This window comes from Callorhinus ursinus, unplaced genomic scaffold (assembly GCF_003265705.2).
Source record: "Callorhinus ursinus isolate GAN/ISIS: 27379988/994484 unplaced genomic scaffold, GSC_fseal_2.0 scaffold15, whole genome shotgun sequence".
In the NCBI taxonomy this organism is placed as follows: Eukaryota; Metazoa; Chordata; class Mammalia; order Carnivora; family Otariidae; genus Callorhinus; species Callorhinus ursinus.
The window spans coordinates 21,855,247-21,882,606 of NW_027397077.1; the positions used below are offsets into that span (position 1 = coordinate 21,855,247).

At 44.0% G+C, this 27,360-nt stretch overlaps 2 protein-coding genes across 11 annotated transcripts in view; one reads left to right on the plus strand and one right to left on the minus strand.

Annotated features, from left to right (window-relative positions):
• Positions 1-23,798, plus strand: part of SLC25A26 (solute carrier family 25 member 26) — a 149,830-nt gene extending 126,032 nt beyond the window's left edge. For 4 of the 6 annotated variants that reach the window (XM_025884710.2, XM_073901520.1, XM_025884715.2 and 1 more), the window contains 4 exons: positions 12,182-12,251; positions 18,242-18,306; positions 19,321-19,394; positions 23,465-23,798. In XM_025884710.2, coding sequence (XP_025740495.1) covers positions 12,182-12,251; positions 18,242-18,306; positions 19,321-19,394; positions 23,465-23,582 — 327 coding nt within the window. In that variant the 3' untranslated portion in view covers positions 23,583-23,798. The remainder of the gene's footprint in view (positions 1-12,181; positions 12,252-18,241; positions 18,307-19,320; positions 19,395-23,464) is intronic. The other 2 variants (XM_025884711.2, XM_073901521.1) reach the window with 1 other exon arrangement.
• A 674-nt stretch (positions 23,799-24,472) lies between these two features.
• LRIG1 (leucine rich repeats and immunoglobulin like domains 1) overlaps positions 24,473-27,360 on the minus strand; it is a 164,357-nt gene continuing 161,469 nt past the window's right edge. For all 5 annotated transcript variants that reach the window (XM_073901516.1, XM_073901517.1, XM_025884709.2 and 2 more), the window contains 3 exons: positions 27,171-27,317; positions 26,262-26,546; positions 24,473-26,158 (listed from right to left, as the gene is read on the minus strand). In XM_073901516.1, coding sequence (XP_073757617.1) covers positions 25,899-26,158; positions 26,262-26,546; positions 27,171-27,317 — 692 coding nt within the window. In that variant the 3' untranslated portion in view covers positions 24,473-25,898. The remainder of the gene's footprint in view (positions 26,159-26,261; positions 26,547-27,170; positions 27,318-27,360) is intronic.

The window sequence follows — 27,360 nt, forward strand, 5'->3', positions numbered from 1 at the left end:
CTTGTTTAGTCTTGTCTGGCTTGATGCTGCGCTGGGTTGGCGTTGCTGCTGTTCCAGCCGCTCTGCCCCGGCAGACGTCCCCGGGTGATCGGAGCCCTCCATCCAGCTGAACCTAAACAGAGGCTTGCCGGAAAGCCTGTCCACCTCCGTCGCTTCGAGTTACAGAGGTGGGACCTACTTGCCATTCCTGGTTTATGTTATTTTCTACTGAGCCAAGAATGAAAATTTGGGGTGATGTTTGCCTAGTTCTCGTCTTCTCCTGTTCCTTACACAAGGGTAAAGTTATCAAACACTGCTTACATTGTAGGTACTCATCAAGGTACCAAGTATTTGCCCACCTTCTTTGTATAAGGAATTGTGCAGGGCCCTCTGGGATTCTAAAGATGAAGGTGGTGAGCTCCCTGTCCTAGAGAATGAGAGCTGAGATGAGACAACTTTTGAGGGTTAATGAAAGCAGTGACTCATGATATATATTTTTCTGGTGCTATTAAGGATAGAGGCTTGCCAGTGTATTTGTTCCCAGATAAATGGGGCTTATCCGTGCAGTCCCTTAATTCTTTCATTTTAACCATAAAAATCTTTAAAAACAATTGTTCTATACTTAAATATAGTCAGCCAGATATGCCTTTGCAGGCAGAATTATTAAAAATAAGCATACCTTTTTTTTTTGACTCACAATCCATATCGTGAGCATCAGTTACAGTAATTTGTTTTATTTTAACTGTTAGTGATACATTTAGGTATTGTTAACAAAATGGGACCTTTTGTCCCTACCCAAAGCTAATAAAAGATATCCAATCACAGATCCAGAAAGCTCAGAGACTGCCCAGTCACAATAAATATCCCTCTAGTAAAAGTTAGCTACATTACCCCAAAATAATACTTTTTAACTGTAAATCCTGAATATCACTAAGCAACTCAGCATTTGAGCCCATCTTGCTTTTGCTCAAGAATCATAAATGAGGGGTGCCTGGATGGCGCGGTCAGTTGAGCGTCCTACTCTTGGTTTTGGCTGGGGTCATGATCTCATGATCTTGAGATCCAGCCCCACATGAGGCTCTTCACTCAGCTTGGAGTCTGCTTGAGATTCTCTCTCTCCCTCTCCGCCTCCCCCCACATGCTCTTGTGCCCTTGCATGCTCTCTCATAAATACATCTTTAAAAAATAATAAATGAGGGGCGCCTGGGTGGCTCAGTCGTTAAGCGTCTGCCTTCGGCTCAGGTCATGATCCCAGGGTCCTGGAATCGAGCCCCGCATCTGGCTCCCTGCTTGGCCGGAAGCCTGCTTCTCCCTCTCCCGCTCCCCCTGCTTGTGTTCCCTCTCTCGCTGTGTCTCTCTCTGTCAAATAAATAAATAAAATCTTTAAAAAAAATAATAAATGAAATTTCTTTCCCTTTAATTACCAGCACAATCATTTATTAAAAGATTTACTTACAAATTCTTAAAGAGTTTATTTATTTGAGAGAGCGCATACACACACGTGCGCACACAAGCTGGGGGAGGGGCAGAGAAAGAGGGAGAAGCAGACTCCCTACTGAGCAGGGAGCCCGACGTGGGGTTCAGTCCCACGACCCTGAGATCATGACCTGAGCTGCAGGAAGATGCTTAACCAACTGAGCCATCCAGGCACCCCTTTCTTACAAATTCTTAACATCTTCGCCACCTGACTTGTCTAGAAGGCAAGTACCTTAATATCTCAACCAACCAAATACAGTTTAAGCATACAGCATATCAACCTTCACAAAGTTGGTGCTTTTGACACATCTCAGAATGCTTTCAATCCAGTTGCCATTGTAACTATAATGAGCCTGTGTATATAAATGATCCCTAATTGTCAGGTAGGTAAATCCACTAGTTATGAAAACTAGTTCTGTAGGAGAAACCCATTCTAGCCTTTTAGCCACTTGGTTATATTGCTAGAGCCATGGTATGGCAGAAGTGAAAGCTTATAACTGTGGTCTCCGTTCTATCCATTTTTTTGGTTTCAAACTTCGCTTTGGAAATCTCTTTTTATGACATGTTAGTATATGAATACTGCACAGAGAGATGATTCATTTAATTGAAAAAACAACACTTTAAGCAGCGGTTGCTTTGTTTTTTCAAGTGCATGTGCAAAAGCTACACAACAGCTCCATCAGCTACTGTCTGGAGCGCATTTGAAAGTCTCTCATGTGTTAGAAAGTTCTGGTGGTAGGCTGACAACACTAAGGCCTACACAGAGGATTATTTCTTGTCTTAAATTATCATCTCATGTTATTAATTTGGAATCAAGTAGATGATTCTGTTCACATTCCTGTCCTTGTACCACAAAAAGCATTTGGTAAAGTTTCATAATCTTGAAAAACTGGAAGCTACATAACTACTTTTGAATACAACAGCTGAAGTCCCAAACTGTGAGTTTTCCTACACTAAAGCCAAAACACTTATTTTCAATTTGTTACTCATTCATAGGACAGTAGTGTACATTTGGGTGGGTCTTTTGAAGTGAAAAACAAAACCTTCTCTTCACGCTGTACTTTAATAGAAAACACCTGACCCAAGCTTGGACTCCACTATTTCATAGTATTGGGCCTGGTGTTTGCTTTCCATCCTTTGAATGGATACTCAGGCTAGTAGCTAATATCCTGCGGGTTAAGTAGGGGTGGGGAGGGAGCCAAATTACATCATGCTGTTCTTCCTCAATAGGCCTTGAGCAATGAGTGAGGACTGACTTGGGAAATGAAGATAACCTGATTGTTTTGTAGTGATACCAGTGGGTATTCTGGATTCCTTACAATATCCTAGTGGATGATAGAAATAATGTTAATTTTTAAAAAAGCCGATGTTAAAAATTGCGTACCTTTAAACAGTATGAATGATGAAATTCGATCAGTCTTATGTTAGTATTTTCTATTTTAGTCTGTATTGATCATTGTACTATGGTCATATAAGATGTCAACATTAGGCGAGCTGGGTGAAGGGTATATGGGAACTCTGTTATTTTTGCAACTTTTCTGTAAGGCTAAAATTATTTCAAAGTGAAATTTCTAAGCTCTTAGAAATATTTTCTAATCAAGCTACAGTATGGAAACTTAAGAAAAGTTATAGAAACTAAGCTGTGAACCAGACCCCAGGCAGCTGTGAGGATAAGATGGTGAGCATAGTAGATTGTTAGCTCTTATTCACATTTAGAATCTTGCAGCTCTGCTGTGAACATGCCTCCCTGTTGTCACTTATTGACATTCCTAATCAAAAAACAGAAAACTGCAGACGCAGAATTAGGAACATATCTGCCTGTCTGATTACTTCTACTTGAAATTTCTCATTGACCTGAGATACTAGCAAATATGTATGGATTCGTCTGAAAATTTCATTTTTTATTTGAAAAAGAAAGGAAATAGGACCCTGAACTGGGATAAATAAATCAATATTAGGTAAAGTATAGAGATCTGCTTTTTTTATTCTTACTTATTTTGGTACACAATCTCCATCAGAAGAGTTCAGGCTCCCAACACTGTGGTTCTTCACATTTGGGCTCACTTTCTGTCCCTCATCCACACTCCCTAGTCATTTATCTGCCTAGACAGAAACCATTAGATCTCCATGGCAGTGGAAATACTTACTTAGATTGAGAAATTATGGCAATTTAAAATATTTTGGTATTCAGATAGGTCCTTAAAAAAATCCTTCATTACAAATCCACATAATTTAAACAACTTTTACGGACATCAAAATATTTTCTTTAATCACTTATATATTGTAATGTAGCTTTACTAGAAGTTGAGATGTGTATAGTAGTGAGGAATCTTACAGTGTTGCATATATATTATTCTGTCTGCAAGACCTGTGGCTTTGGGGGGAGCCACCAACCAGCTTCAGCTCCCCCACTTTACTATCTCTGTGACCTTAGGCAAGCACCGCCCCCGCACTGGTGTTTGCGGATAATACACATTTTCCAAAATTAAATAGGAAATGTAAAATCTTTAACATAGTGCCTGGAACATGCTAGATATTCAGCAAGTGATAATTAATAGTAGTAATCATTCATACTGTTTCCTGCACTGTATTTTTTTTCCATTTGCAGTCTCTTTGAATTACTCAAAAGTCACAAACAATAATATTTACACTTCTAGTGAGTAACCTTTTCTGTCTTTCCAGCCAGTTTTTTGTTGTTGTTGTTGATCTCAATCTTTGGTCCCTGCACATATATGAGCAAATCTGTCGTTTCGCAATACTTTCATAATTCACAGGTAGTACTTTTTACCCATCAGGTTCTTGTTGTTATCAGTGGTGGTGTTTAATGGATCTTAAAGTAACTTCCGAGTGAAATATTTGTAAATAACGTTCGTCTTTTTAGTTTGGCCTCTTATTTTTCCAAAGTTCTTCTGTTTAGGCAATTTCCCATTAAAAACAAAATTACACTTCTATTATTTAAAGTAAGTAGTTTGGGGGCAGTGACACAGTTTGTTCATTCACTTGGGTATCTTACTATCATTCCAGAAGAAGTTATGGTCTATATGTGGAAGTACAGTGTCTTACAAACACTGTTCTCTTTGCTGTCCAGACAACTAACCTGTAGATCCAAGTCCACGTGTTTTTATACTTTGTACCAGGTTGTCTCATACACATTTCAGTTCTGCTGCTAACTGCCCATTTAAACTTGTCAAGTTGCTTAGCTTCTCTGAGCCTCCACTTCCCTGACTATAAAATGAAGATAAAATGGCACATACCTCAGAAGATTGTAGGTAGGATTGCATGAGTTAATGTATGTGAAGTGTTTAGTGCCTGGAATCCAGGTAAGTTCTAGAGAAGTGTTTATTGTGCTTGTTCTTATGTTAGTTCTGTCATGCTCTGTGTTTGCTACTGAAGTTTCTCACTTGACTCTAAACCTTTTGGTTCTAGAGATTTCTTTTCAAATACAAAATGATTTCTTTATATATGTTCTTAGACTAAATTATTCTGGACAGGTGATAGTGGAAAGTTATGCTTGTCTATGGAGATTCTGTTTTTAAATTGTGTCTTCAGCCATCTGAGTCTATTTTGATTAGGTGCCCTCCCTCCCCCCACCAAGTTTTTTTTCCCTCCTAGATTAGAGCAGGCACTTCTGTGAACCTTCTCCATCACCTCCCTTCCCTCTGTTAAAACCCTTTTCTGCCCACAGTGTACCCCTGTCAAATATTAGACCTAGGGATGGCCGCTCTTCTTTTTCCCCTTGAGAAAAGTGCCTGATATCCAGTAGGTACTCAGTAAATGTTGAATTGATGAATTAGATAACATCTTTGATTTATTTTCTCCTGTATGACATGTAATTCACATCATGTTCTTTCTAAGCTCTTAGAAATATTTTCTAATCAAGCTACATTGCTTATTGCTTATAAACTCAGCATAATCATTAGTATTTTAAGTCTGTTTTGTGTAAACCTCTGCTCTTTGGTTATTATTGCTTATAAACTCAGCATAATCATTAGTATTTTAAGTCTGTTTTGTGTAAACCTCTGCTCTTTGGAGCGCTCGAAGATATCTGTACCTTAACGAAGATGGCCTTCAGTGATCACTAAGAGTCCAGTTCAGGCTTCACATTCCTTTTCTAAAAAGTCAGCAAAGTAAGATGTTACTGGTGTTAGAACTGGCTTTAGCCTGATAAAATACACATTTTTCCACCTCAAAAGTAAAAAGTTGATCTTCTCCTGTTTGGTTTCTTATGCTTTTGCCAGTGCTGGTATGAGCTATGGAGGAAATGCTTTCTGCAGAAGCACAGAGATATTTGCAAGCAATAAAGCATTCACTGCAAAGGTACCAAGTACTACACTCAATGGCAAGACTATCTTCAGAAAGCTGTGTGTAATATTTTTTAGCTTCTCTCCTTCCATAAGATGTTCACAAAAATCTGTTTGGCAGCTACACTCTTAGTCCAGTGAATTCAATAAATACACTTTTTAAGTAATCATTCTCAACAGGTAGGTGGAAGGAAGTGTTGGGAGCCCTCAGATAACACACATTGTTATAGATCCAATTTGCTTAGTTAGGTGTCTGACTTAAAAAAAAGTTCTCTGATTTCAGACTAAATTACAAAGCTATAGTAATTAAAACAATAGGGTATTGGCATAAAAACATACATATAGATCAGTGGAACAGAAAAGGGAGTTTAGAAATAAACCCACACATATACAGTTCATGAATTTATGACAAAGGAGCCAAGAATATAAAATGGGGAAAGACAGTCTCTTCAATAAATGGTGCTGGGAAAACTGGACAGCCATATGCAAAAGAATGAAACTGGACCACTATCTTACATCATACACAAAAAATTAACTCAAAATGGATTAAAGACTTGAACATAAGACCTGAAAAGCATAAAACAACTGGAAGAAAACATAAGCTCCTTGACATAGGTCTTAGCAATAATTTTTTAAATCTGACACCAACAACAAAAGCAATAAAAGCAAACATAAACAAGTGAGACTACATCAAACTAAAAAGCTTCTGCACAGCAAAGGAAGTGCTCAATAAGAGGAAAAGGCAACCTACTGAATGGGAGAAAATATTTGCATATAATATATCTGATATGGGTCTGTTTTTCAAAATACATAAAGAATTCATACAAATCAACAGCAAACAATCTGATTTAAAAATGGGCAAAGGATCTGAATAGATATTTTTCCAAAGAAGACATACAGAAGACCAACAGGTACCTGAAAAGGTGTTCAACATCACTAATCATCAGGGAAATGCAAATCAGAACCACAGTGAGATATCAACTTATACCTGTCAGAATGGCTTGTTCTCAGAAAGACAAGAAATAACAAGTGTTGATGGGGATTTGGGGAAACGGGAGTTGGTGAGAATTGTTGGTGAGAATGTAAATTGGTGCAACCACTATGGAAAATCATATGGAGATTCCTCAAAAAATTAAAAATAGAACTACCATATCATCCAGCAGTCCCACTTCTGGGTACTTATCTGAAGGAAGTAACCACACTTACTTGAAAAGATAGCTGCCTCCCTATAATCATTGCAGCATTATTTACAATAGTAAAGTTATGGAAACAACCTACCTGTCCGTTGATGGATGAATGGATAAAGAAATTGTGGTGTGTGTGTATGCACACACATGCACAGGAATATTCCTCAGCCAGAAAAAAGTATGGAATCTTGCCATTCATGACAACATGGAGGGACCTCAAGGGCATTATGCTAAGTGAAATAAATCTGAGAAAGACAAATACTGTATGATCTCTCTTTTATGTGGAATCTGAAAAAAAATGTTCTTAGGTACAGAGAACAGTTGGGTGGTTGCCAGGGAGTAGGGGTGGGGGAGTAATGGATGAAAGGGGTCAAGAGGTAAAAAGAAAACAAGCAGTAAATCACACCCAAAAGTTGTTGACGTTGACATAATAGGGCCATATATGTATTTATATGGCATCTTTCTCATTTCTGTAGCAACCTTCTCAATATACCTATTATATCTATATAATACTTGCAGGGGGGTATTATTGAGAGTAGGAAATTAGTAGTTTGCTGTTCTTTCAGTTATGCTATATTTGATCATCTCTAAAAATGTCATGCCACCATTGGTTGGTCATTATATTATCCTAACTGTTTTAATAAATATATTCAAGAGGTCTTTTTAAATAATATTTGTCATCATTATTGCTGTGCATATAATTATGTTAAAGGTCCTACCCAGTGCAGTAAGGCAAGAAAAACAAAAGGCAGTAATCTGTATTGGAAAGGAAGAAGTGAACTTATGTTTATTCACAGACAATATGATCAGTGATATAGAAAATTTGAGGGAGGGACGCCTGGGTGGTTCAGTAGGTTAAGCGTCTGCCTTCGGCTCAGGTCATGATCCCAGGGTCTTGGGATTGATCCCCGCATTGGGCTCCCTGCTCAGCAGGGAGTCTGCTCCTCCCTCTGCCTGCTGCTTCCCCTACTTGTGCTCTCTCTCTCTCTCTCTCTCTCTCATTTTCTGACAAACAAAATCTTTTAAAAAATGTTTGAGGGAATCTACAGAGAAGCTACTAGAGCTGATAAATTTAGCAAGGTGGCAGGATACAAAGTCAGTGTATAAAAATCAATTCTGTTTCTACATATTAGCAACCACCAATCAGAAGCTGAAGTTAAGGCAGTAGCATTTTCAAAACATGAAATACTTAGGGATAAATCTGAAAATTCAGGTGCAAGACCTATATGCCAAAAACTACCAAACACTTTTGAGAGAATGTAATGGAGACCTAAGTAAATGGAGAGACGTACTGTATTTATCGTTGGAAAACTCAATATTGCCCATACCTCCATTCTCCAAATGATCTGTAGATTCACTGCAATTCAGGTCAAAATCTCAGTAGGCTCTTTTGTAGAAATTGACAAACTGATTCTCAAATTCATGTGGAAATGCAAAGAACCTAGAATAAAAACAATTTTGAAAAAGAACAAATTTGGAGAACATTCCATGATTTCAGGATTTACTGTACAGCTATGGTAAGTAGTATCCAATTGGTGTCAAGATAGATCTATAGATTGGAGTAGAATAGAGTCCAGAAATAGTCCATACATACATGGGCAATTGATTTTTGACAAAAATGAGAAATCAGTTCGTTGGAGAAAGGATAGTGTTTTCCAATTGCTGGAACAATGAAATATTCATACATGAAAAAGACAACAAAGGACCTCAAGCCATACTTTGCAACATACATAAAAACTAACTCAGGGATGCCTAGGTGGCTCAGCCAGTTAAGCATCTGCCTTTCGCTTGGGTCATGATCCCAGGGTCCTGGGATCGAGTCCCACATCGGGCTCCCTGCTCAGTGGGCAGTCTGCTTCTGCGGAGGCTCTGCCCCTCCCCCTGCTTGTGCTCGCTCGCTCTCTTGCTCTCTCTCTCTCTCTCTCTCTCTCAGATAAATAAAATCTTAAAAAAAAAAAACACCTCAAAGTGAATGGTAGATCTAATGTAAAACCTAAAAGCCAAACATTTTTAGAAGAAAACATGAGTGGGCGCCTGGGTGGCTCAGTTGGTTGAACAGCTGCCTTCGGCTCGGGTCATGATCCTGGAGTCCCGGGATCGAGTCCCACATCGGGCTCCCTGCTCAGCGGGGAGTCTGCTTCTCCCTCTGACCCTCTTCCCTCTCGTGCTATCTCTCATTCTCTCTCTCTCAAATAAATAAAATCTTTTAAAAAAGTAAAAAAAAAAAATAAAGGATATTAAAAAAAAAAACATGAGTGCGTTAAGGCCTGAGTTAGACAAAGATTTCTTAGATGTGTCAACAAAGCAAGATCCATAAAAAGATAATTTGAACTTCATCAAAATAAAGTATTTCTGTCGTTTCATAAATACTGTTAAGAGAATGAGAAACAAGGCATGGTCTAGGAGAAAATATTTGCGAATGACTTGTATCTAGAATATATAAAGAACTCAAAACTCAGTAACTAAAAAAACAATTCAATAAAAATGTGCAAAACATTTGAACAGACACTTTACTAAAGAAGATATAGGGAGGGGCACCTGGGTGGCTCAGTCGGTTAAGCGTCCGACTCTTGATCTCAGCTCAGGTCTTGACCCTCAGGGTTGTGAGTTCAAGGCCCCCGCATTGGGCTCCATGCTGGGTGTGGAGCCTAATTTAAAAGAAAAGGGAAGAAGATACAGCCATAAACGTACATGAAAAGAAGGTCAACATCAGTCATTAGGAAAATATGAATTAAAACCACAGTGACATATTACTACACACCTATTAGAATGGTTAAAATTTAAAAACCCCAATAATACTGTTGGGAAGGATGTGGAGAAACTGGAACTGGTCAGAATGTGAAATGGTAGAACCAATTTGGAAAATGATTTTGTAGTTTCTTAACAAGTTAAACATATTCTTACCATGAGATTCAGCTATTTCACTCCTAGGTATTTTCCCAAGAGAAATGAAGGCATGTGTCCATATAAAGACATATATGTAAATGTTCATAATAGCTTTTTTGGTAATAGCTAACAACTGAAAAAATTCCCAAATGTGCTTCAACAGGCAGAGAACTAAACAAATAATGATATATCTACACAATGGAATATTGCTTAGCAATTAAACAGAAATGAAGTATTGATATAGACTGCAACATGGATGAATCTTACAAAAATCCCGAAGGAAAGAATCCCGGTTTAAAAAAAAAAACGTCCAATTTACCTTTACATAAAATTCTGGAAAAAGCAAACTAGAGTGACAGATCAGATTAGTTAGGGGGTGGCAAGGAAGGGCAGGAAAGAGGAAGGACAGGGAAAGATTTTTGGGCTGACGGGTATGTTCACTATGTTAATTATGGCAGTGATTTCATGTGTGTGTCAAAACTTAACAAGTTGCATACTTTAAATATGTGTAGTTCATTGGACACATACTTACACCTCAGTAAAACAAAACCAAAAAAACCAGAGTCCAAGCTCTGCTGTTCGAAAGCCTGGGTAATCCAAGATCTATAAGGAACTTATCAAACTCAACACCCAAAGAGCAAATGATCCAATCAAGAAATGGGCAGAAGACATGAACAGACATTTTTCCAAAGAAGACTTCCAAATGGCCAGCAGACACATGGAAAAGTGCTCAACATCCCTCGGCATTAGGGAAATCCAAATCAAAACCTCAGTGAGATAGCACCTCACACCAGTCAGAATGGTTAAAATTAACAAGTCAGGAAACGACAGATGTTGGCGGGGATGTGGAGAAGGGGGAACCCTCCTACACTGTTGGTGGGAATGCAAGCCGGTGCAACCACTCTGGAAAACAGTATGGAGGTTTCTCAGAAAGTTGAAAATAGAGCTGCCCTATGACCCAGCAACTGCACTACTGGGTATTTACCCCAAAGATACAAATGTAGTGATCCGAAGGGGTACGTGCACCCTGATGTTTATAGCAGCAATGTCCACAATAGCCAAACTGTGGAAAGAGCCAAAATGTCCATCGACAGATGAATGGATAAAGAAGATGTGTATATACACAATGGAATATTATGCAGCCATCAAAAGGAATGAGATCTTGCCATTTACAACAACGTGGATGGAACTGGAGGTATTATGCTGAACGAAATAAGTCAATCAGAGAAAGACATGTATCATATGACCTCACTGATAGGAGGAATTCTTAATCTCAGGAAACAAACTGAGGATTGGTGGAGTGGTGGGGGGTGGGAGGGATGGGGTGGCTGGATGATAGACATTGGGGAGGGCAACCCTCAGTTTGTTTCCTGAGATTAAGAATTCCTCATATCAGTGAGATCATCCGATATGTGTCTTTCTCTGATTGACTTATTTCACTCACTGTATGGTGAGCTCTATTTCCAGTTGTTAGCTCTTACCATCATTAGTTTTTGATGTAGTGTTCCATGATTCATTGTTTGCATATAACACAGTGCTCCATTCAGTACGTGCCCTCTTTAATACCTCAACATAACATAATAAAATTTTAAAAAAATGTAAAAAAAAAAAAAAGCCTGGGTAGGATGTGGATAATAACAGGGCCCAACTCTTAGGGTTGTTGTGAGGACTGGGTATTATAATACATGTTCAGAGACTAGACCAGTGCCTGACTCAGAGCTCGGTTCACCATTTGATATCACTGCATCTTGTCTTCTACGGGTTCATCAGTTCTTGGTGAGCAAGGCACCATGTCTCTGCCATCTTTTTGCCTAGTTTGAAACTTGCTGGGTATCTATTTGTATAATCCTCAACTTATATCATGAACGTGCAAGAAAGTGTTTTGACAAATTTTAAACCTCTAATTATGTAACAGAATTAGCATCTTTCAAACATGTGCAATACAGATAAAGATTGAACAAAAGGAACAGGAATGTGGCCGACACTGCTCTGGACTAACTTGTGAATTGCGTTATTTATGTGTTTAGAATCATATGGGAAATACTTAAAAAACGTTACATTGTCTTACAGATGTCTTTATTTTTATTTGTACACATACACACCAGTGTGTGTATACCCTACATATTTCCTAAAAATTGTTTCCTTTGAGCTCTTAAATGTAGCTGTCACCCTTGTTTCTTTGACTTATTTTAGAATGCAGTTAAGTCCTTGGGAAAATCACTTATGTCATTGGTGAGGAATGTCACCAAAATAGCTTCTCACTTAAGTTCCCATCGCCAGAGCTAACCCACAGGAGGTTCCGATAAATTCAAATATTTAATAACTTGTATTTTTCTTTCTCCTTAAACACAGGCCCTGTGGTCCTGGAGGCAGGATCATGTGGTGGATTGTTGGCAGTCAGCAGTCTGTGGAGCTTTTGCAGGTGCAAAGGATTATATTATACTGGGAAAGACCAGAGGGGGGAGAAAAATGTGAAAATATTAACTATGCAAAAACAACATTCTTTAGAAATTCCAGATTGTTTAGATGAAGAGAGTTCCACTAGTTGTTTGAGAAAAGAGAGTGTCTTGGGGAAAAAAATGCTTAAAAGGTGTCTGCTTGAAAGACAACCAATTTGTTTTTGACAAATTTTTCTTTTTCTTTTTATCTTTATTAAAGCCTTCACTCAGGCCCTTGGATTATCTTAAAGATGATTTATAAAGTCCTCTGTGGGAAGAGACTTGACATGGGTGCGGGGCTCACTGTGCAGCTGTCTGCCTTGAGCAGGGCTTTGGGGCTTTCGGTGATTTCTGCAGAAGGCAATGATTCACGGTTCGTGTGACACGTTTGACAGTGCCACAGATTAACTGCTGTCAGGAGAGCCAAGGCTGCTCGGCAAACTTACTGAAGGCTAAACGGGTCTGGGGAGAAAATATGGAGATCGAAGCATCTGGGCATTTTCTAGACATTAAGCCAAAAGTGAAATGACAATATGCAATACTGTGTTATCCATCACCAAACTGTGCATTTTCCAGTGAGGCTGTCATAAGCACTCAGGTGCTTTAAAAAATTAAATAAGTGAAGTTTTAGCAATCAAAGAGAGAAGTGCATTTTGCTGTTGCAAATAAAGATAAGTTAAAATTACGGTTGAAATAAATTGAAATGGAAATTTGCCAGAAACTGTAAACTGCTAATTTTGATGTGTAGCCAGTAAATAGGTAGTTTTGGGATGTCAGCTTTATTAGAAAATAATTCTTTTCCAGTTTGTTTCATGGTTGTTGGATTGGGTTTTTTGTTGTGGTGATTAGGAAAACAAACCATGTATTTTATAGGAATCTTTATTAATAATTGGATCCATTCAACTTGTAGAATTGATAATCAAAAATAAGAATCTTGCCTCTAGACACGAAGCAGGCTCAGATTGATTATGACGGGTAATTATTTCCACCTGACACATGGTCATTAGCTGTGTTAAATGAGTAGGTGGTCTTGAATCACTTTCCAGAGGTCAAGAGTCTTTACTCCCCCAGTCCTTAAGAGAAGCGTGTGCTTTTTTTTTTTTTTTTTTTTACTCCCTCCAGGGGACAAAGTGAGCATTATGGAAATTTAGTCACCCTGGATAAGGAAGGGCACTTTGTAAATTCACCAATACCATAAAACTTCCATGGGATGAAGCAAGAAGTGTTCATTCTCTGGTCCCGTGGCTGAAGGGTAGCTGATTCACAGATTTACTTACAAGCACTGTTTCTATGAAGGAAATGTGCGTTGGCTACAGTGTCTTTTTCCGAGTAATGCTTTGTAATAAGCACTTAGATTAGAAGTGGGGAAAGAGAAACTTTCCATCAGCCATCCACTGCTCAGTTACTATTTGAAAACCATTTAAAACTTTTTTAAAACCTTTAAAACATCATTGAAGAATATTCCAACTTGTGAAAAAGTGATAGCCGGTGGGAATCTGTGGTGCTGCTGGGCCTTCCACACAGCCACTCCTCCTTACTCGCTGTCCCCCACCGCCCCTCCCAGGCCTGTCGTGCCTGCCCCGCACACCGCACGCCCGGACTCTCCAGCCTCACTTGGCCACAAAGGCAGTGATAAGACTTGCCCACATATCAGAAATCAGATTGTTCATCCTTGTGCACTTTTCTGGTTTTAAAATGGTTAAATCATTATGGATGAACCATTCTCTGTGCTATCTTTGGCACTCTTCTGTGCCCATGCTTGTTTTATAAACTACTTGGCACAAATATCCAAAAATGTCCCCTGAGATTGGAGGTGTTGATGGCTTGTCATGCTCAGAAATTCCCTTGGGTTCTGGTCAGGGGTTAAACGAGGGAGGAAAAAAAGAAAAAACAACTTTGCCAACTTCGTCACTACAAGTTAATTTTTAAACATAAAACCATAATTCAACCTAAGTAATTATGATATTTGCTACTATATTGATATGTGCAGAATATTCTGGTGTTCTTTGGTCAGTTTCTCGTAATTAACATCTACTTATATTTTCTAAGAGAGAAGGAGCAGGACTGAAAGACAGAGTGGGAGGGACGGAGAAAGAAATATTCCCATGGCTTGAAATTCCAGAATATGGGGCGCCTGGATGGCTTGGTCTGTTAAGCATCCAACTCTTGGTTGCGACTCAGGTCATGATCTCATGAGTCATGAGCTCGAGCCCCACATGGAGCCCCTCATTGGGCTCCGTGCTCAGTGGGGAGTCTGCTTAAAGATTCTCTCCCTCTGCCCCTCCCCCCGCTCTTGCACACGCTTGCTCGCACACTCTCTCACACTCAAAAATTGAATAAGTCTTTAAAAAATAAAAAAGGAAAGAAAAAAGAAATTCCAGAATAGGGTGAAGGAATTAACTGGGTAACAAATTGGGAAGGCCTGGTACAACCTTGAAACACACACAAACCCACGTTTGTTGTTGTTGAGGCCGTGTGTGTCTGTGCGCTTGTTGGGAGATGACGCACGGGAGGCGCATGGAGACGCTCCTCTTGCTCCGCGGCGCCTCTGGAGATGGGGGGCGGGTCGGAGGCAGGGGAAACGCGTGGCGGCCCTGCCCACTGCTGACCCCGCCACCTGCACAGCCACTGCTGGGAGGGGACTGGGACCGCTCCAGACTTGTTGGAGGAAGGGGGCCCCCTTGTCTGGGGTGGTAAAGAACCTGCATTTGTTCCCTAAGGACCCATGAGATGTCATTTCATTGTAAACACCCAGTTTCCCTTGAACCTGGTCTCTGAAAGCAGTTAGCTGAACATTCCCGTAGAGCCTCACTCTGTGGAGCCCGTAGAAAATTGTTTCATGTGTGAGGCGAGCACGCAGGCAGCCTACACTTGCTGCACCGAATAATTATTTCCTGTCTAATACGTTAGCATGTTCCTCGGATTTATTACCAGCGGTTTACAGTTCCCTTAAGTAAAATGCAGAAAAGCACTGCATTTTAACCAAAAGCACAGGTCCCTGGCCCCTCTCCCCGCTGTAACCCGTTACTCTATTACGTGATCTCCACAGGCCCTTCTTGCGGCCTCATAGAAAACGTTGTGAGGACTGTGTATTAAGGCAGTCCTTGATATTTGAAGACATTAAAATTGATTTAGTGGTAACCTTTATAAAATGCAGCTACCATCATAGTAAAATTAGGGCCTATTTAAGCATACTTGTTTTTGTCTTTGACTTTTCTTCATATTACTCGTATGAAACAGCAGTGTCTTAAGAGTATAGTGGCAGGCAGCCACAGTAAGGGAGAGGTGCGCTTTTGCTAATGACCAAGACACGTTGGATGCGCAGTACCCACGTTTACGAGAAGGCACACATTTTCAAAAGTGTAGGTAAAAGCCTGAGTAGTCAGACAAGGCACAGGTGATGTCTTTGCCAACTTGTAAGTCTTTTGAAATTGGTTTAGGAAAGTTTGCGCGCATTTTCTTTCTTTCTTTTTTTTTTTTTTTAAGATTTTTATTCATTTGAGATAGAGAAGTGGTGGTGGTGGGGAAGGGGCAGAGGGAGGCAGAAGTAGGCTCCCTGCTCCATCCCAGGACCCTGAGATCATGACCTGAGCCCAAGGTAGAAGCTCAACCGACTGCGCCACCCAGGTGCCCCAGTTTGTGAACATTTTCAGATAGGATAATGGTGTATGCACTTCTGAGTTTTAACAGACACATTTTAATGTCTTATCACCTACCAGTCACCATGTGGTCAATGAGCACTACTTTTGGAGTTAAAATGCACGTGACTTTGAGTCCCAGCTCCATACTGTGTGACCCTGAGCAAGTTGTAAACAGAACAATAATCCCCATGCACACAAGCTATGATACGTACTGACGGTACCTAGCACAGTCCCACTGCACCAGGTACGGAGTAGGCCCAAATGTTCACTCCTAGCTTCCCCTTCCTCTGCTCCTTTAGAGGACGAGTTGAAACCTTGGGTTTGTAAAACTACAGACACCTGTCCCAGGCACCTGGCAAGCATTTTTGAGTGCCTGCTGTGTGCACTGGGCTAGAGCCAGGAAGGAAAACCACACATTATCTCTGCCCTTGCAGGAAAGAGCCAGGCACTACCCTAGACACTTGGCACAAGACTCATTTAGTGCCTGTGTCATACTCTTAGCTGCTTTTTACAGATGAAGAAACTGAGGCCCCTAGCCCCCTCCGTGGCCATGAGCTCACGTTCTAGAGTCAGGAAAGTTCACGTCTCAGCTCTGCACTAAAACCTTCTGTGAGTTCTATAACCTCACTGAGCCTCAGTTTTCCCACTGGTAGCATGAGGTAGCAGTTACAGAAGTACCTGTCTCCTAGGGTACTTTACCTAGAGAATAAGTACTGTATTTAAGTACGGGATTTAAGGCTTGGTCTTTTGGACTCTTTCAGAGTTCTTCCAGGCTGGGCCCGGCAAACCCTTGCAGCCAGTGAGGGACACAAAGCCAAATACTATCAGATTTGGGGTGGGGAGTTTGGGATAGTACAGGTTCATTGCCTGAAGTTGAGTAAGTACCTGAATTTCAGGCAGCTTTTGAATCTGGAGGGAAATGTTTCACATGTTTGTAGCACAAAAGCGGCTAAAATGAAAGGGGACTCCAATATTCAAGTAATCATCTGTAGCCCTAAGGGGGGGGTGTGTCCTTTGTGAGTAACCAAAAATGGGACATAAAAGCATAAATGGGTACATCTTTCAAAAAGTCAGTGTCCTAATACATGCTACCAAGTTCGGTGTGAAGATTTCAGCAACATGTTTAGAAAGATAGTTGGCGGAGATCAGATGACCTTCATACATCACGAACTTCAGAGGGAGATGTGCTGTTTCTGGAGCATCCTTCATATGTGTGTTGTGTTCAGCCCCTATGAAACTGTGCAGCCTAGCTCATGGAAGCTGAGTCTTGAGAAAGCCCTTCTGGGTTTATTATTTCTGTCTCCTTAGGGCCTCTTGGGGTTTAAAAAATTTCTTTGTATCACACTAAATAAAATATTGACACCATATACTGCGGTTTCTGTAAAAAAAAAAAAAAAAAAGAAAAAGGGTCCTCCAATTCCCCTGTCTGTAGATATGGATATTAAAATGTGTGGATTTTTTAGATTTTTTTTTTTTTTTTAATTTGACAGCACAAGTAGGCAGAGGGAGAGGGAGAAGCAGGCTCTCTGCTGAGCAGGGAGCCCCGATGTGGGGAGCTCGATCCCAGAACCCTGGGATCATGACCCGAGCCGAAGGCAGATGCTTAACTGACTGGGCCACGCAGGCGCCCCAGTGTGTGGATTTTTTAAATATCAGTTTGGCAGTCATGGTATTCCGTGGAAGAGAAGGTGGGAAGGAAGCTGTGGGAAGATTGCCTCTTGAATCAGGATGCAGAGGGCGGCCTAGAAATGTAGTTATTCGGCCTGGCCTGTTATTTGAAGCCTGCAAATACAGAAAGCTTTATCCTTTTAACTCAAATAATGTAGCCATTAAGACCGAAAGTCCCTACAGCACTGTGCGTATTTCTGTTTGCCCATTTTGTCTCACACCAGAAAAAATAGAAGCATTTTGGAGTCAGAGTAAAGAACAGTGGTCTGTGGAAGGCATGGGCCCCTGAGAAGCACCGGGAGCAGCGAGCCTCTCATACTGACAGTGGGGGTCTGAACATAGACCACAACCACGTACACACATAGGGTTGTTCTCCACAAAAGAGCAAGATAAATTATGGGGCCTTGTTCCCCCCCCCACCCACTTGAGCGTATAAAGCATTATCCTGTCATCTCTCTTATGTGCAGCTCACTATCACTACAAAAGCCACGGAGCATGCAGATTTTGCACATGTGCCTCCTCCTCTTGAATCAGTCTGGGGGATGTAATGATAAGGGAGTGATCTCGGTAGAGTTAGGAGGAATGAGAAAATGAAAGTTGTAGCAGACTGTATACTGCAGTAAAGCAGCACCTCCTTTATGTGTTGGGTACTCTTATATGTGCAGGTGGATTTGCAGCTGCAGTCACCACACCTCTGGATGTGGCGAAAACAAGAATCATGTTGGCAAAGGTAAGCGTCAAACAACGTAATGTAGACACAGCAGATGCTTGTACGTGGTAGCCCTGGGGCTCATCTGTATGTCAAGGGAATCAAAGTCGCGTGACCCTGTCGTGGCGGCCTGAGCGGCCTGCCGCACGGTGCCTGGCATGGCTGCGGCTGAGGTGGTGTCCACCGCCATCACGGTGCGCAGGGCTTGCAGCACCTTACCTTCCCGAAGGCATCCTCGCCGGCATCGTATAAGCAGGTGGGGCCGCTGGGGGGCCTCGGCCGTAATGCCACCTTCCGGGTAGCTCTGTTTTCATGGGCGACAGACATGAGGCTCGGAGAGTTGACTGGCTTTCTTCCTGCTTTGCGGCAGGTAAGCTAGAGGCTCTGAACTCAGACCGTGTTTGGCCTTAACTGGATGAATCAGGACAGTTGTCAAAATTAAGGAGATTTTTCATTAAAAAGAAAAATTGTTACAAAAAAAGCTAGACCAAGATTTCATGGCATGCCCTGCGCATAACACATCTGGAGCACAACCATGGAAAAGAAAAAGTCCTACCCTTAGGGAAAAGTGGAACAGTGAGCGTGGGATTCTGTTATGTAGGTGGACAAGGCCAAACCTGAGAGAACTGGTCCTGTTTCAAATGGAACATCATACTCTTTATTAAATGTGTTTATTAGCTATTCAGGTAAGTTCATAATTGGACCATATAGACTGATTATTCCCCATTCTTCTCTGAGCAGTTACTATTGCTTTTGGTCTTTCTCCCATTAAACAGCAGCTGGCGAATTATCTAGGTGAGCTCTGAGTCCAGTTTGATGATGTGAGAACCTAGGAAAGCAGCTTCCTGTCAGTCAGGGCTTACCTGTGGGTGGGAATGGAAGGGCTTCAGGTCTTGTGTGATCCAGGGGCCCTGATTCTCGAGAAGCTCCCCACCCTGTTTCAGACTGTCCTAGAAGAGGGTGGTCAGGAGCCGTGCATCTGAGGATCAGTTGGGGAATTTCATAAGATAATGGCTTTGTTGTCCTGTTGCACAGGCTGGTTCCAGCACCGCTAGTGGGAATGTGCTGTCTGCGCTGCACGGGGTCTGGCGGACACAGGGGCTGTCAGGGTAAGCATAAGAAGGAAGGTGAAACCGTCTTTCTGCCTCTTCACGGGCTCTTCTTCCTTTAGCCTGAACAGGATGAACCCCTTTCCTTCCTTCTGATCATCCTGGTTGGGTCTCTTTATTTACATTTGCACAAAACATATTTGACGTTGCCTGTGTGAGATGCTAGTGCACAGTCATGTTGACGCAGTGTCTAGCCACACGATCGCCAGTCTTGTCTGTCTGGATGTTAGAGGACATCCATGTGCCTGCTCCCCGCCCCACCCCGCCCCAGGTTCCGGGTTGCAGCTCTGAGCAAACAGGATTGCAGTTATGGAATGCAGGAATGCAGGTGAGCGAGGGTGACATTTAGGAGAAAGCATTGGTCACTGGGGAGACTTACTGTGATCAATAACAGTTACTTTCACCGCACCTCGCTTGAAACCCGCTTCGTGCTGTGCTCAGTGTCCAGACTTCGAGCACCGTGTCCTAAAATGCTTCCTTTGCCAAATGTGCTTTCATGTTGCTTTTACCATCTGTGCCATTGCCGTGTTGGGGTCTGTACGGGTACGTGACATGACAGTGTGCTCTTTGGAATGACCTAGCAGGGATTCTCCTGAGAGAGCAGAGCCGCAGCCACCTCCTTGAGGGCCAGGCGGCAGCGTCGTGGCAGGGCGTGGCAGCTGGGGACAGCAGCGCTCGGCCAGTACCACCTCCTCTTCCCAGTGCTGTGGGGATGATTTGATCATAGGGTTGTGTGCATTTGACAGGTCTTTCTTTCGGCCAGTTGGTAGTTGGGGAACATGAGGCATATCTGTTAGGACGTAGGTGAGGTTTTTGCAAGAAAATGGCCCCATCCTCTCTCCAGAATATCCAGCCGGTAGTTTGAAAAGTAGGTCGTATTGGGTGGTTTTGTTGAATGGGCCAGCTCTGATGGACTGATGGCGGTTGATGACAGCCTTAAGGATTTGAGACAAGAAGCAGGTGTAACAGGACGGGGTGTTTGAGCATGAGCAGGGGAGCGGCAGAGTGGGGGCCCATGTGCCACCATCGGCCACTTACAGCCAACACAGCATTAGTACGAATCGGGTTGCTCGTACCTTAGACACGCTGATTTTGACACGAATTTCACATTGAACAGTGAAATGGTGTGAGAGAAGAAAGAGGCTCTAAAGCCACTTCTAAGTAGCAGGTAGAAGATTCTCAGTGTTTCGGGTAGTTTGGGGCCACACAGAGATGTTGTGTGCAGCTTTTTTAGATCATAAAGTCAAAATGCTGAATTTCACGGCCCTCTTTGTTTCATTCTGGCTCCTATTAGGTTTTATGGCAACTCACGGCCAGACCTCCACTCCTGACTTAGCTCTGTGGGGTCGGTATGGGGCTGCAGTGCATCGGCCTTTCTTGAGACAGTGGCCAGATGTGGGTACGGCAGGATGGGCAGAACCCTGGCCCCCGGGAGCTTGTGGAGAAGGAATTCCCATGAGGAGATGATGGAACCCAGACCCTCCCTAGCCCAGCTGTGTCATGTGCTCCGTGTTACGTAACTGGGCAGCGCCAGAATTAGAGGCAGAGGACGGGCTCCGTGAACATGCCCAGGGCCCCTCTGTCCCCGCACTGGCCCTGAAAAGGTAACTGGGAATTCTGCTTACACAGTGTGGTCCTTAGGGTAGTCCAAGCAGCCATGCTGGTCATTTAAGAAATGCTAGTTTTTACTAGCTTCCTACTAATAGGATAAAAGACACCAAATAATTTGACAACAGAATTGTAACTCAAGGCAAACAAAACAAAACAGAAGTCCCCGCTAATGTGGGCCGCTGTGGTAAAACCATTTCTGGGTATCCCAGCCTGCCTCCCCTGTCTGCTTCCCACACAGCCCCTGCTGGCCTTCCGCCACCTCGAAGCACCCTTGCGTGTTTCTGGTGTTCCCGTGGCCTCGCAGGTGCAGCTTCCCCACCCTGCAGGGAAAGAGTGCTGGCCTCTCGGGGACAAGTGGGGACGCTGTGGTCTCCATGTTGGTTCTCGAAGGGGAAGACATTGTTCTGGCACCTACTTGGAATATATGCTCTCAGGCCGACTGGTTTCTCCCAAATAAAGATACCACCCAGGCAGTCAGTCCAACAGCCAGAAAGCAGATGGGGAAGCCTGTTTGTCCGGCATTGCGCCTTCTCCCTGTTCCTTAGCTGGCTTTCCATGTTTCTTGACTGTGCCCTTCATGGAATGACCGCAGCCACCCCGCGCACACCCCCACCGTGCCCTGTGCACTGTGTTTGTTCGTCTGTTGCCTCGTGTGATCCGTGGTCCCGAGAACACAGCCCCACTCTGCTCGAGTCTTTGCCTCCTCGTTCGCTGGGGCGCCCACTGTACAAAGGACGCTGCTTTAAGGCTGTAATTATGTTAATAGATTCAATTGTCATCTAGTGAAACCAGAAACTGCTTCCATCTGTCTCTTGCCAGGAGCAGCTGAGTTCGTTAGCAGCAAAAGCTGAACCAAGACACGGGTTTCAGAAATGTCAGCTCGTGAGGGTGGGGTGGGGGGAGGCTTTCGTGGCAGAGGTGGTCTTCTGCTGACCTCCCTCCCAGCACCCTTCCCTGTGCAGGGAGGGCCAAGAGGGGGCATCTGTGTTTCAGGCCAAAAGGTCCCAGGGGACTTGGTTTCTGTCCTCACCAGCCACCTCATGCAAAAACTGTGCATGATGCTGAGCTGAACAACTTTTTCCTCCTATAGTTTTCATGGTTACTTCTAGACAAGAACAAGAGGTTCTCATCTGTAGTATTTTAATGATTTAAATCCTTCCCTAACTGAAGGGCCGCCTAAGGCTAAGTCCGTTTTCCTCATAAGTGCGGAGTATGATACTCAGAGGGGAGGCCAGGTGAGCTGTCCCGGCAGGCATGCAGAAACTGGTGTGTGTCGGGGGGTGGTCTCATCTGTCCACTTCCTTGGCTCATCCCTAGTTACCTATTTACCTTACTGTGGATGTTTTTCCTCTTAGAGGTTATGTCCTTTTCACATAACATGACCATTTTCACTTTTTTTCCCTAGACCTGATCCGAAGTGTCCTCACTACTAGGCCCCCTAGTTCTGATTTTTACTGCTTTACAAAAGTAATACTCCTGGTAAAAAGGCTCACTTATTCTAGAAAGACAGGGACTATTGTCGTTGTGCCCTCCAGAGAAAGTTGAGACCTTGGAATACATGCGCACATCCTTGCCGTGGTCACACGTACAGCCTTGCGACTTTTGTCAGAACCCACTGTGCAGAATCAGTGTCGGTTCCTGTGGGCTGCCTCAGAGGGGGGCTCTCTGCAGTCGCAATGGTACCTGCAGTGTTGTGAGGAACATCTCTGAACACATACCTGTGCGCAGCCACAGGATGGTTTTTGAAGAGTGAACCTCCCAATTTGCATCCCCAGTAAGTTCTTTTACTTTGCCTTTGTTTCTTCCAAAATTGCTCCTCTGGCCTTGTGTGGTGCATGGGGACTGAACCTTCGAGGAGGTGCTATCCCCAGACCGTTGGCTTTTCTGGTCCTTCCTCAGAGGAGGAGATAAATAGGGAATGCACGGAGATTCACTTTCCTGTTCTGGCATCACATTTGTGGGCCTCTAAGGACAAAATGCAGCCGAGTCACTGGGAGGAGCAGCAGGGCTGTTGGAAACTCTCCACCACCCAGAGCCTACCTTCCCTTCCCAGGGTGGGCCACGGCGCAACCCAGAATTCAGGCCTTGGACTCCTTTACCAGAGTCCGTTTCATCATCTCCCAAAGACAAAACCGGCCTGGAAGTTTTCAGCAGAACTGTTGAGTGGACAGAGTTAGTCTTTCTTGACTAATTACTGGACTTAATTGTGAGGCTCACAAGTAAGCTGTTTGGTATTTAGCCACGTTAGCCAACAAACAGCTGGGCCCAAACTTCAACAAGTCTACTTGGGAATGTAATTTAGTGCCATTCTGGGAGAAAAAAGCACACGCTGTAAGTGCTGTGTGGGGTTTAATGAGCATGGTGTGCTGAGTTGAGCAAGCTGTGGGTGTTGGAATTTAACCTTTTTTACACACACCAATTTAAAAGAAATCTTTCCTCCTGCTTTTTTCCCTCCCTAGATTATTTGCAGGTGTCTTCCCTCGAATGGCAGCCATCAGTCTGGGAGGTTTCATCTTTCTTGGTGCTTATGAGCAAACCCGCAGCTTGCTCTTGGAACTTGGCAGAGAGCGCCCCTGAATCGGGGACAGTGCCCCAGGCATGACTCTCAAGAAAGGGGGCGCCGGGGGAGGAGCCGCGTGCTCCCCCGCACCGGGCTCGTGTGTGAAGACGGGGACCTTGAGAACGGTGTCTTCCCTGCTGTCGGATGGCTGGCACGCTCATGTGGAACCCTGGCCACAGTGGTACCCTCAACCCTTTCTCAGGCCCCTGAATAAAGCCGTGAGGTGATGCTGAGTCCAGGCTGCTCAGAGCCTTCATTTGATCTGCCGCTGATCTCGCATTTCCACAGACGCTTCTGATTCCAATGGGGAGGCTGGACGGGGAGCAGGAAGGAAGGAGACTCCGAGGGAAGGTGGGGCCCGTAGCTGGGTGTCTCCTCGTGGTGGCGCTTAGGGCCGTCTTCTGGGCAGCCAGGCTGCTACTCTTAATTTCCCTCAGATTGCCCCTAAAAACACGATTGTAGCATTTTAGAAGCATCCAGCAGCTCACGTGGTGTGTGCGAGAAAGCAAGCAGCTGCAGCCCAGGGCCTGGGTGGGCCTGGGTGGGCCTGGCTGGCTCCGGGACAGGAGGGCACGGCGGGCCCACTGGGGGCCTGGGCCAGCTGGGAGACCGAGCACGGCATCTTCGTGCCTAGTCGGGAAGGTATGCTGTGCAGTCCTGGAAATGAGCCTGGATAAGATGGGGAGGTCACCATTTCAGAGCTTGACTAATAAGCTCCAGGTGTGTGTTAGAAGAATTCAGAGAGAAATCTCAGGAATCTAGGGGTGGTGTATCTTCCCCAGAGCAAAGAAGTGTATGATTTTGGGAAAACAGATCATTAAAGGCAGAGTAACTGCATTTGTAAGGGAGTTTCTGGAAGGGAAGTGGGTGAAACGGTGGGTAGAAGAATGGCCCCAGCCACACCATCAACATTTATAAATGAACCTTTATTAAAGACACTTCAATGCTGTTAGACACTTCAGTATTTTACATGTTTTTCAACGTACATTGTACCAAAATTTCTATAAATAAATAACTTTGTACATAAAAGTAATACTTCCTCTTTCACATTGCCTCTCAGAAGCAGCAAATTCACATATTTTGTGGAAGTAACATTAATCAGTTGACTGTTGAGAACACAATTCTAAATGTGCTTACCTTTTAGAACAATGACGACACCGGACAGTAAAATTTTAACAACCGTTTTGTCAGTCTCTACCTTCAGCTTTTTGGCTAAAGGAACTTGCTTTCTGAGATTTTTTAAGGACCTTGTTTCAATGTAATTTTTCCTGAAATACACATTGGCACTCACAAGATGGTTAGCTACAGGTCTCGAAAGTGCAAATATACCCAGGTCGGGGGCTTCGACTCGTTACGGTCCCATCCCGGGTCTGTCTGTGTGAGGGAAGGACATGGACAGACGTGCTCCGGATCCTCAGTAGAGAGAAGCTAGCCCTGAAAAGTAAGGACTCGACCCTTTTTCTCCCCCATGATCAATGTCACGTGAATTATATTGGCAGAACTAAAACATCACTATTGAAAAATCCACAGGTAACAACACCAGCAGCCTCTACCTTAGTAAAATAAGCCTCAGAGGACAATCGGGTGATACTTGTGACCACCACGTTTGCTTTTCTCAGAGAAAAAAGAAAGGCAGTGCTTCATCGTTTGGAACAAAGGCTTGCGGTGGATCGACAACCCCCCTTCTGCTTGGTGAGGAACTTACAAGAGCAAGTCCCATAGGGCAGATGTACGGGGCGACGCGGACATCTCAGGACGCTGCGGGGAGGCAAGCTGCGGGAGCGTTACTGACGGGAAGTGGATTCCAATGCACATGAAGGCCCAGGCTGGGCCACATCCTGGGGTGTTGTCCTGGGAAGTGCAAGGCAAACCCCAGGCCTGCCCCCCCCCCCCGACCTCCAGAAACTCCTGGGAGCAAATGTGGTTTTTAGCCTCTACAAATTCCATCCATGCATTAAGGCACCAGAACTCTTCCCCACCCCGCTTCCAAAATTAAACAGCAACCTGATATGAAAAATAATATTGTCAAAACTGTACTTTTTTTTCTGTTAACCATGCACTAAAGATTAAAATAGCCTCTGCAAAAGATATATAATATATAGGAAATCTCTGAAAACTCTTATGTACAAGGGTATCAAATACTTTTCTGCTTTTGTACACAATAGCCTCTTGCGGTTCTGCGCTTCAGCTGCAAGTCCTTTAAACCACGGACACTCCACATGGAAGTTTAAAAACTCTGTACACATCAGTGACGCTTGAACTCAAGCTTCCTTACAGCCTCTCCTACCTCTCTTTCCTGTAGAGACGGGCACAAGAGCTGAGGTAGACAAAGCCTAGATTTTCGGTGCGAAGAGCAGGGGCACGCCCCGCTTCCCGGGGGGCTGTCCGGTCGGCACTGGGGCCTCAGGGCTGGAGTCACATGCCTGGGGGAGGTGTCCGTTGGAAAGAAGCAAGTGCTGGCCTTCACTGGAGCCCTCAGGAAAGCCCACGGCGGCTTCGGTGAGCTCAGGACTGCCTGGAGTTAATGTGGAGGGAGGCTGGAGGTCTATGGAGTCTGGCTCACACAACCTTGCTAAAGTCCATGAAGAGGCCTCTGTGAGAAGGGAGAGGGCGCGTCAGAGCCTGCAGGCTGGCTGCTTACCTGCCCCCCGCCCCCAAACGGGTGCTGCCCTGGGAGGCCGTGAACGTCTGCCCACCTTTCCCATCTGCAGGTGCCAGTGGCTTTTTCTTCAAGGATGTCAGCATTCTGTCGTGGTTACTGGGGTAGAGGGACCCCCTGCAGTCGGTGCAGGACCCGTCAGCAGTCCCACTGGTCAGATGAGGCAGAGAATGTTCTCGGTCCGTCTGACTGGGCTCCTGGCTGCTTAGTGTCCCTGGCTGTGTATGGTCTCTGGTCATAGGCGGCGGATAGAGAGATTGTTCCTTGCAGTAACCGTCCGTGTCCGTGCTACAGTCACCACATGCCACTGAGCCACCGTGCTCTGCGGGACCAAGCCGAGACAGATTAGAGCCACGGCCTCTGAGGTCTGCATCCCCACCCAGAACAGGGAGCTGCAGTCCCCAGCAGGGAGGCCTGAGCCCTGCTTAGACCAACTCTTTCAAACTTCCCCTCTCCCCCGGGTGTGGTCACAGGAGGAGGACTGGGCAAATACCAAGCCATTAAGGAAGGATGGGCCCTCCATGTTTCAACAGTTCAGATGAATTGCTTCATGAGAGAAGATGATCCTACTGTTTTGATCACAGGAAAAAATAAAATCCCACTGCATGACATACCATGTTGTCAGGAGTCTTCGGAATAATTAGAAATATAGCCTCAAAAATAGGCCTGGTGAAAACGTACTTTAAGTAAAGGGCAAGGCCCAACCTGAATCGCTTGTAAACCTGGAAAGTTCAAGCCCAGGCTCACCACACCGCAGATTTATGTAAGAGACCTACTACTTCAGAATTACGAGAGCCAGGCCACAGCATCCTGTTTCTACAACGAATACCAAATTCTGAGATCCTTGTAGACCCATAATGCATCTCTCACTTTTATTTAATGAACAGGTCTATCTGAATTTTGATTTCAAGAATGGAAGACTTTTCCCGACAAGAGCATCTCTTACCCATCTTCTGTGGCCCAGGCCTCCGCCGGGCTTTCTCCATCACGTTCCAGGGCTCCCTGTTACAGCCCACGCAGAGCTTGGGCTGCCTGCACGCAGAGCCATGAGCATCCACTTCCGAGAACAGGCTGGTGTCCGCTGGACAAACACCTGCAGTAAAATGATGGGCTTAGCTTATTAGGGTGAGCTTGAT